Source organism: Mirounga angustirostris, unplaced genomic scaffold (genome assembly GCF_029215605.1).
Source record: "Mirounga angustirostris isolate CCGP_5_RB_7025 unplaced genomic scaffold, mMirAng1.0.hap1 SCAF_5, whole genome shotgun sequence".
Taxonomy (NCBI): domain Eukaryota; kingdom Metazoa; phylum Chordata; class Mammalia; order Carnivora; family Phocidae; genus Mirounga; species Mirounga angustirostris.
This window is the reverse complement of record NW_026991713.1, coordinates 57,033,542-57,046,333: the sequence shown is the minus strand read 5'-3', so window position 1 is coordinate 57,046,333 and position 12,792 is coordinate 57,033,542. Positions and strand designations below refer to the sequence as shown.

Sequence of the window (12,792 nt, the reverse complement as noted above, 5' to 3'; positions counted from 1 at the left end):
CCCCCACCCCATCCCAACCCCTCAGGTCAGACTCACAAAGACAGTCATCTGGGAGACACAGGATTTAATGGGATGTCCTCAAAACAGAACATCCACTATCCCCACCACCACCAAAGGGTAGCTAACAGAGATCAGTAGAAACATGTTTTTGTCTTCTTCCTTGCCCCAGTCAGGGGAAAAGGCTGGTGAAGTCAGTGAGCATGAGTTGGACTAGCTGCCCAGGGTAGAGAGCATGGGCGGCTGGGTCAGATGTCTCCTGCTCTGGCCGAAATAGGGTTGGCCCAAACACAATTCCCAGGTTGTGTGGGGTCATGCGGTTCTTATCTGAGTGTGCTATCACCCTGTGGGCAAAGATCAAGAGAAGGGGCTATAATGCAGCAGCTTCCCCACTTCAAATAAATCTAACCCTTCAAAGGGATGAACAGCAAAGTGTTCACTTTGGGACCCCTCCATGTGGTTGGTGGCTGAAGGAAACCAAGCAGAGACCTGCAAGGGGCATGAAGATGGGACCAGTAGAGACACCTTCAGGATACAAGTTGGAAAATACAACCCAGGAGATGCCTGCCTCTTCCCAGCCCCTAGAGTCCTCTTTTTTCACAGATTAGGCGACTCTAATTCAAATGGCTATCCTCTCTCAGAAGCCACTGCCCAGGCCCAGCTCAGCCACGGAAGCCATGAGCACGGTCCCAACAGGAGACAAAGAGGCTGGGGGAAGGGAGCGGTGAGATGGCCCTCATTTCTCTCACAGCATCCCTGGGCATCTCTTGATCCCCATTTTCCCACTTGATGCCCTGCCTGGGGGTTGCCTGTTTCCTCCATCTGCCCACTAAACAGGTGAGAAACCTAGGTGTTCCCTACCTTCACTGCTTCTGAACACAGTCCCCGCTGCATGCCCCACTCCACCCTCCCTCCGCGTACACAGAGATGTTCAGTCATCCTGACCTGCATAAATGTTCCAGGAGGTACCGCAGAGTGTCACGGTTGGGCTTGGGCATCGAGCCTATTAATTCTCGTATCTGAGAGAGGCGCTGTTCTGATTCAGAGACTGCTAGAGAGAAAAAGTGAAGGGAAGGGCATGGCGGGTGAGGCTATGGAAGGTGCTAGGGAAAGGTGGGTAAACTTGCTACTCTTTCCCACGCCCACGGAAGACACCATTAATGTACCACAGCTTTCTTTTCCGCTGAGCCTAACTGCAGCTTTATTATTATTATTTTTTTAAGATTTTATTTTTAAAGGGTGCCTGGGTGGCTCAGTCGTTAAGCGTCTGCCTTCAGCTCAGGTCATGATCCCAGGGTCCTGGGATGGAGCCCCGAATCGGGCTCCCTGCTCAGTGGGAAGCCTGCTTCTCCCTCTCCCACTCCCCCTACTTGTGTTCCCTCTCTCACTGTCTCTCTCTCTGTCAAAACATAAATAAAATCTTTAATTGTCACAAACTTTAAAAAAAAAAAGATTTTATTTTTAAGTAATCTCTACACCCAACATGAGGCTCAAAGTCACAACCCTGAGATCAAGAGTCAAATGTTCTACCAACTGAGCCAGCCAGGAGCCCCCGCAACTGCAGCTTTAGAATTCTTTTTAAGTCAGCCCTCTAAACATTCACACACACACACAAATAATAACTGGAGTTGGCACAGGAGTTGAAAGTTGTTTTCCATCTCTGTGCTCAGTTTGGAATAGAAGGGTGTAAGGGAAACTCTATTCTTTACCCTTCACGCCCCACCCCCATACCAAGGGTAGTGCCCAAAGTTCTCATCCCTTACCAAGGGCAGCACGAAAATGGGGCAGCAGCAATGGGGGCACCAGAGGCTGGGGTAGCTCCCTGAGAAAAAGCTTCAGGGCTCCAGTGACCACGTGAATATCATCCCACTCAGCACTGTCCAAATCTAATCGGCCTTCTGGAAGGAGAAGGAGGTACAGAGGGGCTCAGGGCTCATGAAGGGCCAGAGAAATCCAGAGACTGAGAGGTCAGGAGTTTGGGAGAAGATCCAGTTAAGGCAGACCACAGAAATACCTAGGAGATCCACAGGGGGGCAAGGCAGCAGAGGTGGGGATGGGGACAACCCACCCAGGGGCAGGACACAGGGATCCAGAAGGAGTTGGGAGGATGTCAGATGTTTTAAGGGTCTGAGGGGCCTTCCACGTAAGTACCTTGTCCTGGCTGTTCTGGGAACACGTACCTCCCATCGGAGGTGACTGCCCGCTCTGCAACATGGATGAGAAGAGATCAAGAGCTAAGCCATGCAGTTCTAGCCAGACGTCCCCATTCTGCCAGCTCCCTGAGAAACTGCCTGTGGTTCCAAGGCATGAAATTCCTAGTACCACCACAAGCCCACAAGCCTTCTCACCTCTGTCCACCAGGAAGCGAAGTTTCTGGACCACCGCCAGGTTCCCGCTCACCCGGTAAATGCCATCCACATCTATACCTGGGAGATGAGGCAAAGAGCAAATAAGGATTCCTGCTCTAAGTTATTATTTTTTTAAAAGATTTTATTTATTCATTTGAGACACAGAGATACAGAGAGAGAGAGAGAAAGCATGAGCAGGGGAGAGAGGCAGAGGGAGAGGGAGAAGCAAGCTCCTCACTGAGCCAGGAGCCCGATGTGGGGCTCAATCCCAGGACCCTGGGATCATGACCTGAGCTGAAGGCAGGTGCTTAACCATCTGAGCCACCCAGGTGCCCCTCCTGCTCTAAATTAAATAAGGATTCCTGCTGTAACCTGTGTAAGGTGAGGACTGGTGAGAGATGCAAGGGTGGAGAGGAATAAGGCAGAAGGAAGACTAGGGTGGAGGAGGTGGGGAATTCTAGGCCTTGGCCCATTGGAAGGGGAGGTTGTGGGGTCTCTGGAAAAGTGACCTCTCTTATCCACAGCAGCAATGCAGAGCCGCACAAAGCTGGGCACGGTGTCCCCTTCTCTCTGGCACAGTGATTCCAACTGGCAGCCAAACACCTGGTCTGGAGAGGCACAGAGTGAGGTGGGAGGCCAGTGGGAGCCTCACCCATGGAAGCTCTTAGCACAGGTTTTCACCCCAAAGTTGGGCTGGCCCTCCTGGCTGCCTTTTCTAGCGCCCCTCCCCCCCACGCAAGGAGGTGCACCCTTCCTCCCCCAAAATTAAGCAGTAGAGGAGCAGAAGACCGCTGATCTAGTTCTGGGACGTTCTACTGTGAGTCTCACTGAAGTTTTCTCATCCACGAAGTGGGCTGATGCCCAGATGAGGAATATAAACGTGCTTGCAAAAATACTACAGGAGGTACGGAGAAAAGGGTGCCCCTGGCCCAGCCCACCTCACCTCGGAGCAGCCCACGCTCCTGCAGGCTTTGCAAGGGTGGTCTCTTTGCGATAAGCCGCTTTAGTTTGCTCCGGACGCGGTTCTGCTCCGTTCCTTCGGGACACCGACCTGTAGGAGCAGGTGGAATGAGGGCCCGAGACCGCCGCGGGGAAGGAGCCCACCGAGCCGGGACACGCGCCCCCGGCCCCGCCCACCCGAGACCGCCGCGGGGAAGGAGCCCACCGAGCCGGGACACGCGCCCCCGGCCCCGCCCACCCGAGACCGCCGCGGGGAAGGAGCCCACCGAGCCGGGACACGCGCCCCCGGCCCCGCCCACCCGAGACCGCCGCGGGGAAGGAGCCCACCGAGCCGGGACACGCGCCCCCGGCCCCGCCCACCCGAGACCGCCGCGGGGAAGGAGCCCACCGAGCCGGGACACGCGCCCCCGGCCCCGCCCACCCGAGGCCCGCCCCTCACTGGAGCTCCGGCGGCCGCTGAGCCGCAACAGTGGCTTGGACACCGGCTCCGACTCCTCTTCGTCGTCCTCCCCGCCGCTCAGCTCCTCCAGCTCTGCCGGCCCCGAACCTGACTGACGCAGTTCCAGGGGGTTCTCTCGATCCTAGACCCGGAAGGGCGAGGTGGGCCGAGTCGGAGATTGGAAGAGAGGAGAGAGAAATCTGCACCCGCCAGCTCGACGCAAGGAGGCCCTAGCCGGCTGCTGGGGTCCCACGTCCCAGCCCCACCCCAGGGCCCTACACTGAGACCACCCTGCCCCCTACCACCCCCGAATCCTACTGTTCCTTCCCCACTCCCTCTGTCCCACCCGGGCCGAGCCTCTCCCCAGACTCTGCCCCACCATCTCCCACCCATCTCACCAGGCGTTGGATGACCGCCCGCAGCGCGCGGTACCAGGCTCGCAACTCGGTCTCCTGGTCTGATTGCAGCAAGAACTCGTGGCCAGGGACCGTGCGGATCTGAGGGACCAGCGGAGAAAGGGCTTGCTTGAGTCAGCGGGGAGGAGCACAAAAAGCTGGGAGGCCGAGCGGAAGACCTGTGCGGGAAACCCGGAGAGCACCTTCGGGTCGGGTGGAGCTTTGGGTACGCGCAGGAGGCACTCACGTGCAGGACGTTGCGGCGGCTGGACAGGTGGCGGCCGTGGGCCAGGGCGGCTCCGCGCAGGTCCACGCTGCTTTCGGGTCGGCTACCCGCTGGTCCCTGGCAATGGGGAGAAACTGAGGCCCTGTTCCCCTCGTTGCCTCCCTCCCACCCGGGGGACTGGGAGGACACGGGAAGCTGTGCTTCTTCCTCTACTTCCCCCTCTCCCACCTCCGCCCCACAGCTGGCCTGAGGCTGCAGGAGTCGGGCCCGAACCCTTTCCCGCACGCCCCCTCCCCCCCCTCACACTCACCCAGATTGAGGAGGGCGCGGCGGGCGGTGGCTCCCGGTAGAACATCAAGCTGTTACCTGCTAATACCACCCAAGAGGGGCTCCAGTTTTTCCTGCGGGGGCGGAGGGGGCAGTGGCAGTAGGGCAGAGGTCAGTTAGAATCATGTGGGGAGGGAGCTCTTCCCGCACTCGGCTCCCGGGAATCCAGCCGCCCAAGCCCCTGCGGTATTCCCGGGTCCTGTCACCTGAGCTTCCGCCCCCCCAGGGCGATCTTGGTCACGTTGAGCAGGCCCGACTTTTCCACCTCCTGGGGAGTGGAGCGAGGGGTATTAGTAAGCCACCCAGCGCCCCCCACAGCCCCCACGGCTTTCCGAAGGGGGGGTCGTGTCCCAGGAGTGAGGTCTTTTACGGTTGGGCGGGTGGCGGAGGCTGCGTAAGAGAGGATACCCAGAGAACACTCAGAAAGAGGAAGACGTTTCCAAAGGAGCAGGAATTGGGGGGTGGGGCAGTGAGAATTTTTGCCTGCACAAGGAAGTGGGTGACTTACGTGGGGGTCATCCAGGACCTGCGGCAGAGGTCGAGAGGACTCCAAGGCTGAAGGCTGGTCTGAGGGGTGGAGCTGGGAGGGGCGCTGGCCGAGGTAGGGTGAACCCTGGGAGGGAGGGAATCGGAGAAACAGGTGGAGGAAACATCACCTTCGGAGTCCCGGCTATAGGGGGAAGAGGGGTGCGGATGTGGGTGAGAGGCAGGGGGTGTGATGGGTTACAAATGAATGTCTTGCATAAAAGAGTGTAGTAAAAAGATGGCTTTTCCGGGCGCCTGGGTGGCTCAGTTGGTTGAGCGACTGCCTTAGGCTCAGGTCATGATCCTGGAGTCCTTGGATCGAGTCCCGCATCGGGCTCCCTGCTCGGCGAGGAGCCTGCTTCTCCCTCTAACCCTCCCCCATCTCATGTACTCTCTCTCTCTCATTCTCGCTCTCTCAAATAAATAAATAAAATCTTTAAAAAAAAAAAAAAACTTAAAAAAAAAAAAGATGGCTTTTCCTGCATGTGATCAGGAGGGGGGGCTCTCACCTGGGGGCCCAGCAGTTCCAGGGTCGCCGTATCAGATTCTGAGCCCTTTGCCCGAGGTTGCAGGACACCACTGTCCCTATTCCGGGTCTGCGTCCCCTCCATGGAGCCAGGGTTCTGGGGGGTGGGGTGGGGTGAGGAGTAAAGCTACGGCCAGATGCCACCTCAACCCGCTCTCAACACCCTTCTCAACAATTTTCTGATGGCAGCCCCTGAGAGAAAACACGCCACTTTGGGGTTCAGTAGGGGAAAGGAGGAGGTGGAGGGGACACAGGAAGAGGCAGGAGGGAAAGTCTCACCATCTCCCGCACACGAGTGTGGCGCGGGGGCTTCCAGGACTTGCAGCCAGTCAGCGAATTTATGTAGAAGCAGCGTCCGGAGTTAGGGTCCAAGTGCTGCTCCCAGGAGTCCAGCCTCTGCAGTGGGGGGCACGCAGGGCTTGGGGGAGGAGACCGAGGACAGCGGCGAAGGTCCACTAGGTTGCAGTACACGGGGTGCTCTGACATGAGGGGCTGGGGTCTTGCCTGCCAGGAAAGGGGGAAGAAAAAGGTAGTTATCCTGCCTGTGTCCCTCCCCAATCTTCTCTCCACCTAACCACCTCCTCCTCTCTCCCCCACTGTTTTCTCACCCCCAGCTCCTGGCTGGGGTGACCCAGGTACTGGGGAAGAAACCCCAGTCCCCAGCTGGGTGTTTTTTTTTTTTTTTACTCCCTCCCTCAGTCTTCTTTGCTTTTCTCCTCCTCACTTCCTGTTGCCAACTTCCCTCCTCCCCCACCCCGCCCCTACCCCCAGGGCCTCAGAAAGGGGAACTGGCTTTTTGTGTGTGTGGGGGGGGGGGGGGTTGAGGGGAGCGTCCCACCCTCACATTCTCCAGAGTGAAAGGGAAGAGAGGGAGAGGGGTCAGGGAACCCTACAAGGGGAGTCTGAAAGAGGAGGGGCCATTTTAATCCACCAGCAAGTAAGAGAGAGGGGAGGAGCTGAGTCTTCAAGAAGAGCAAGGGAGTTACATCTCTAAGTGGGACTTGTTGGTGACCTGAGCTGGTAAGATAGGACACAGGAAAAAACCCTGCCCTGGGCCAGGAGTCAGGAGGAAGAAAGAAAAACATAGCTCCTTGGCTTTTTCTCAGTCCCTCTGTCATCTGCCAGGTTCCATGTATCCTCAGGATCTTTGCTACTTGCCATCCCTCAGCTAGAATTCCTTCTCATTTCCTAGTTTGGTTCCCGGCTATTTCTTCCTCCTCCTCATTCGGATCAACTACATGTCATTTCCTGGGAGATGTCTTCCCAGATTATCTCCATCACTCTCTACATTTATGCTTCTTGGTAGCACTTACCAGTACCAACAGTTACTTGTTTGTGTGTTTGTCACCCCCATGGGAATCCCTTGAGGGCAGAGATTCTATCCTCCTGGTCTGCCATTGTGCCTAGAACAGGGCCCAGCAGTAAATAGCCCGTTTACTCTTTACTCCGCTTAGAAGGGCTGTGACTCACCGTATTGGCCCTGGCCTCTGGCAGTAAGTCTTCCTGAGAGAAGGATCTGCCACTTGTTCCTTCCTGGAAGGGTTTCAGGACGGTAGGCCTCAGATTGGTAACACTGACGCTTCTACACATTTTGGGGGGAAGAGGAGGAGGCTGCTTAGAGGTGGTCTGGGTCCTGCCTGGGGGTTCCTGGGACAGGTGCAACTCCTCCATGGAGCCATGAAACAACTTTGGCCCTGGAAACAGAGAAACGGGAAGAGTGGGGGCAGGTCCTCAGAGGGGTGATCTTGGCTGGATCCCTCATCCTGGGGACTCACAAGGAAGACAAGAGCAGGGGAGGTTGTGGAAAAGTACATGAGACCTAGAAAGCGTAAGAGTAGGAGGAGAGGCAATGGGGACACTGTGATGGGGATGACGAGTAGGCTGATCAGAGGGAAATAAGAGAAGGGGGTCAGCAGACGCTTTGAGGGAGAAAGATCCTTCCAATAATTCCTAGAAGCCAGGGAGGGGAGGTAGGAAGGTGAAGGGAGTACTCACCAGGTGTCCGGAAGGATTGGCTGGGGGTGATGGTGGTTGGGCTCTGGGAAGGGATAGATTCCTCTGTCACGTAGGCAGCTGGGACAAAGATGGGTCGAGAAGTGGGGGGTGCTCCCAGGCGCCTTGCCAGCCACCAGTCTGAGTTGGTCTTTCGAAGCAGTAGAAACCTGTCCCCTTCAGCCAGGGACACTTGCCGGCCATCTGTCCCAGTGTAAGTGAAGGCATAGAGGGCACAGAGCTGGGATCCCCGAGAAGGGTTTTGGGGCCCCAGCCCAAGGCTCCCCCGGGTACTTGACCACCACCGGCCTGACAGCATTGTAGTCAGTACCGTCACCTGTGGGAAAAAGGGGTGTTGGAGATCCAGCAAAGGACGTGACTGGCTGCTTCCAAGCAGAGAGACATGGTTTTAAGAATAGCGTAGGGAGATAGGGAGAAACGTAAGGACAGGAACCTCAGAATGAGAGCAGAGGGTAAAGCAGAGAGCCGGGGTAGGGGGTCATCTACAGGTTTAGGGGACTGAGAACTCCTGGGTGACGTGACTGGTAAGGAAGTATATAAGTAAGGTGAGAGAGGATGTGGTCAGCAGAGCTACGAGGCCAACAGGGCAGGAAATCAGGGGAGAGAGGCTAGCCCGGTGATTTTCCTCCAAGTACCTTCTGGGGCCCATCAGAAAATCCACGGGCAGGAGGAGCGGGTCCTGGGTGGTGGTAGGACTTTTGAGCTGGACACAGGGGGATGAAGAGAGAGAATCAGGTCAGAGACAGAACACAGGCAAAGAGACAGGAATTAATGACAAAGATAAAAAAAAGTTTGTGACCTTTATTAAATATACACAGGCACCAATGTTTCCGTTACCAATAGCCTCAGACCTAGAGCTGCGTGCTTCCTGTGCAGACTCTGAGAGACACAGAGACAGAGAAACCAAAGTAGAGAGAAAGAGAAAGTGGCTGGGAGAAACACAAAGGGGTTCCAAGTTAGAAGAAGAGGTGAAAATACCACCATCCTCTCAATCCAGGATGTGTTTGGGGAGCTGAGAGGCCTTGAAACAATACTCTGTACATAGTCTGTGGGGCGGAGTCCTACATCAGTGTGCGGGTTCCTTCATTCATGCTCTTAACAGGGATTGGCTGAGCACCTCCTGTTTGAAAGGAACAGTGTTAGGCCCTGGGGATAAGAGAGGGGAAGGAGATAGACACAGCCCTCGTGGAGCTTAAGGACAGATCTTAACTAATGACACAATATATTTATTAATTACAATCGAATCAAGGACTCTGGACAAGTATTACAGGGTGCTATGACAGCATATGGGGGTGGATGGGGGACTGACATTGGCTTTTCCTTGGTGGAAGATGGGAACTGAATTCCCCTGTCAATTTCCAGGGCTTTAAAACACCCACTGACTGATGCTTCCTCCTTACCTAATCACTCTTGTTTTGCCCTTCTCTGTTTCCCCACTGCACAACGTGAGGCTCTGGGTCTGGCTTTGGAGAGGTAGGATAGGGACTGCCCCTCCCCCTTGGTGACACCCGAGAGCCAGCACTCCTGCCCTGACACATGATCTGAGGGCGGATTCCCAGTCCTGGGATTTGGCCTCAGTGATCTTCCTCCTCAGTGGGCTCCACTTTCATTCAACATGTGGAGGACCCTACCCCTCAACTATTCCCTCCCACCTCCACAGTAGTCCCCAACTTCATCCCATTCGTTCATCATTCATTCATTCATTCATCTGGTGTTTGCTAAGTGCTCACATCTCCTCTTCTGCCTTCTCTGCCAACTCTCCTGCACTTTATCCTCTCCCTCTTTATAGCCTCCTTCCCTTTAGCTTTTAAACATATTCAAGTCTCAGTCATCTTTAGCCAAACCTCCCTTTACTATACTCCTCGGTTACCACCCTATCCCCCTCTTTTCCTCTTTACAGTCAAACTTATTGAAAGAGTTGCCTACATATGGGGGTCTCCATTTCCTCTCCCCTCACTCCCTCACCTCTGCAAGGTCCCTCCTCCCTAGGGTCACCCCTGACTTTACAGGGGTACTTTGCAGGCCTTATGTTGCTTGGCATCTCAGCAGCAGCCAACACAATTGACTATTCTCTCCTTCTACAAACACTGCTGGTGTTCTTACCTTCTTAGCAGTCCCTTCTCTGTTGCATAAGGACTTTGCTTGTTCCTTAAACCACAGAGGTCTGTCAGAGATCTTGTGCCCTTTGAACTCTATACACCCTATGTAGTCTTATTTTCTCCCCAGCTTAAATGGCCTCCATATGCTGTTGAGTACCCTAGCTCCAGTCCAGATCTTTCTCTGGAGCTCCAGTTTAATCCACTGTCCACTGAAAAGCACTTGGATATTTCACAATGCCCAAAGTAGCACAAACATAGTATGTTCTAAACTGAACTTTTCAGCTTCCCCTGCAAACCTGTTTTTCCTCCAGTACCACTATTCGGTTAAATTTAAGTTCAATAAATATTTATTGAATGCTTGCTACCATACGTGCCAGGCAGGAACCGTGCGCTAGGCCTTGTTGATTAAGAGGACAAATATGGCCCCTGCCCTCTCATAACAAAATACAGTGTGATAATCACTATGACGGGAAAATACTATCATCTGTTGGAACACATACAGGGTATACCCAATTGTGCATGCCAGAAACCTGGCAGCCAGGGGCGCCTGGGTGGCTCAGTCGTTAGGCGTCTGCCTTCGTCTGGGGTCATGGTCCCAGGGTCCTGGGATCGAGCCCCGCGTCGGGCTCCCTGCTCCGCAGGAAGCCTGCTTCTCCCTCTCCCACTCCCCTTGCTTGTATTCCCTTCCTTGCTATCCCTCTCAGTCAAAATAAATAAATAAAATCTTAAAAAAAAAAAAAACAACAACTGGCAGCCAACCTTAATTTCTGCTGTTTTCTTACCACTCCTATTTAGCTGATTACTAAATCTTTTCAATCTACCTACTTCCTTTAGTTCCTCTGCAACTATCATCTTCCTTAGTCTGAATGATATAGTTTCCTAACTAGTCTCCTTGCCTATGGTTCTCCTCACCTCTAGTCCATTCCTGGCACTGCAGCCAGAGTGACCTTCCTAAAGCACAAAAATGCCTTGCCATGTCCCTGACTTAACATTTCAAAGGCTTCTCATTGTCCTCAGAGTCAAGTCCAAAATTTACAGTATGGTTTACAGAGACTTTCTCCCTTGAGCCTAGCCTTTTCATGCTCCCTACCACAAACTCCATATTCTCACCACACACGAATTCCTCAGATTCTTAAAATGCACTGAGGTCTCTGGTCCTTTGCATATATATTTTTTTCCCTCTGCCTGAGACCCTTCCTCACCAATCTTCACTGGCTAACTCTTACTTATCATTCTGATCTCAGCTGAAAGGTCATTAGCACAAGAAGACCTCTCTTAACCACTTAGAATTGGGTCAGGGCCCTACTAGGAGCTCCCACAGCAAGTTTTACATTGCCCATTACGACTTCCATGAAACTTTAAAGATTATTTTATTTTCTGACTTCCGAGGAAGTCTGTGAGCTCTGCCAAAGCAGAAGCCTATATCTGTTTTGTTGGTAATTGTATCTTCAATGCCTCGTATAGTGTGTGGCACAAAGTAACCTCTCCGTGCGTCAGTTTCCTCATCTATAAAACAAGAATGAGAGAACCAAGCTCGTTGTTTGTTTGCATTTTGTTAAATAACCATTTTCTTGGGCGCCTGGGTGGCTCAGTTGGTTAAGCGACTGCCTTCGGCTCAGGTCATGATCCTGGAGTCCCGGGATCGAGTCCCGCATCGGGCTCCCTGCTCGGCAGTGAGCCTGCTTCTCCCTCTGGCCCTCCCCCCTCTCCTGTGCTCTCTCTCATTCTCTCAAATAAATAAATAAAATCTTTAAAAAAAAAAAATAACCATTTTCTTTTCTTTTTTTTTAAATAACCATTTTCTTATAGCTCACAATTTTATGCGACAGAAATTCGGATAGGGCTCAGCTGGGTGATTCTTCTATCCCAGTGGCATTGGCTATTCACTTAGTGATATTCAGCAGGCAGATGGGTTGGTCTGGAGAGCTTCATTCACATACCTGACACCTTGATGGGAATGACCGGAATGCTGGGATCAGCTGGAGCTGTCAGCCAGAGTGTCAACATGGGACCTCTCCAGCATGGCAGTCTCAAGGTAGTGAGACTTCTTACATGGCTGCTCAGAGCTACCCGTGTTCCAAGAAGCCTGGGCAGAAGCTGCAAGGCCTCACTTCAAAAGGTCCAGATCCCCCAGAGGGTTTTTTTGAGAGTTAATTAATATATATGTTAAAGTACTTAGAACAGTGCTTAACTCATAAGTACTATTAGTTATTATTCTTTTTAAGTTTACTTATTTTAAGTTTATTTATTTAAGTAATCTCTACACCCATCATAGGGCTGGAACTCATGACCCCAAGATCAACAGTCCTGTGCTCTTCTGACTGAGCCAGCCAGGCGCCCCACGTATTAATTATTCTTAAAGGGATGCAAAAATGAGTAAGAAGCCTTCCTTTCTCAATTACTGATATGTACCTCCTCGTAAATAAACACTTACTGCCAAACTCTCAGCCTTCTTACTTCCCTTCAATCTGACTTTGTCGCTACACATGCTCCCTCACCTTCAGTGACACTGTCTAGCAGCAAGACTAGTATTAAATCAATATTTAATAGTCACATGCTTTTTTTATTAATAGGATATCTACATTAATTTCCATTGTGTCACTAAAGTAAGTTCATCGTAACTCTCAGCTGTATAATTCCTATTCTTGTGAACCCGAATCGAGAGTCGGCCTTTGGTGGTAGTCCCTGTCATGACAGTGCCACCTCAGCAAGACTAGAGAAGGCCTTGGTTTCCGTCACCGCCGCCCGGCTGTGGCAGAGGAGTCAAGTGCAGTGCGCCGGACTCTACACGGAATCGCTTCCTCCAGCTCCGCCACCAAAAAAGTGCCACTCTAGCACAGCCTCTGCGGCCTCTCCATCTCGATGATATCCTTTTCCTGTTTCCTGATGTTGCATGATGGGAGAAATAGTCTACTTTCCGCGAGCGGTGCCCAGGGA

The 12,792-nt window shown here is 53.0% G+C and overlaps 1 protein-coding gene across 8 annotated transcripts; it reads right to left on the bottom strand.

Moving 5' to 3' along the window:
* Positions 1–47: 47 nt before the first annotated feature.
* On the bottom strand, positions 48–12,695 carry ARHGAP9 (Rho GTPase activating protein 9). 8 transcript variants are annotated; one of them, XM_064591017.1, is made up of 19 exons: positions 8,556–12,695; positions 8,392–8,459; positions 7,739–8,072; positions 7,214–7,437; positions 6,023–6,247; positions 5,727–5,840; positions 5,201–5,305; positions 4,899–4,960; positions 4,676–4,766; positions 4,387–4,482; positions 4,143–4,241; positions 3,745–3,886; positions 3,289–3,396; positions 2,855–2,953; positions 2,346–2,423; positions 2,149–2,202; positions 1,761–1,895; positions 943–1,048; positions 48–341 (listed from the first exon to the last, which is right to left on the bottom strand). In XM_064591017.1, exons 3-19 carry the CDS (start codon positions 8,052–8,054, stop codon positions 170–172), a joined length of 2,226 nt encoding a protein of 741 aa, XP_064447087.1. In that variant the 5' UTR covers positions 8,055–8,072; positions 8,392–8,459; positions 8,556–12,695; the 3' UTR covers positions 48–169. The 8 variants fall into 8 exon arrangements, with proteins under 8 accessions (XP_064447087.1, XP_064447088.1, XP_064447083.1 ...); XM_064591018.1 differs by having other exon boundaries at positions 8,735–12,695; XM_064591013.1 differs by having other exon boundaries at positions 11,796–12,695.
* Between the last annotated feature and the right edge of the window lie 97 nt (positions 12,696–12,792).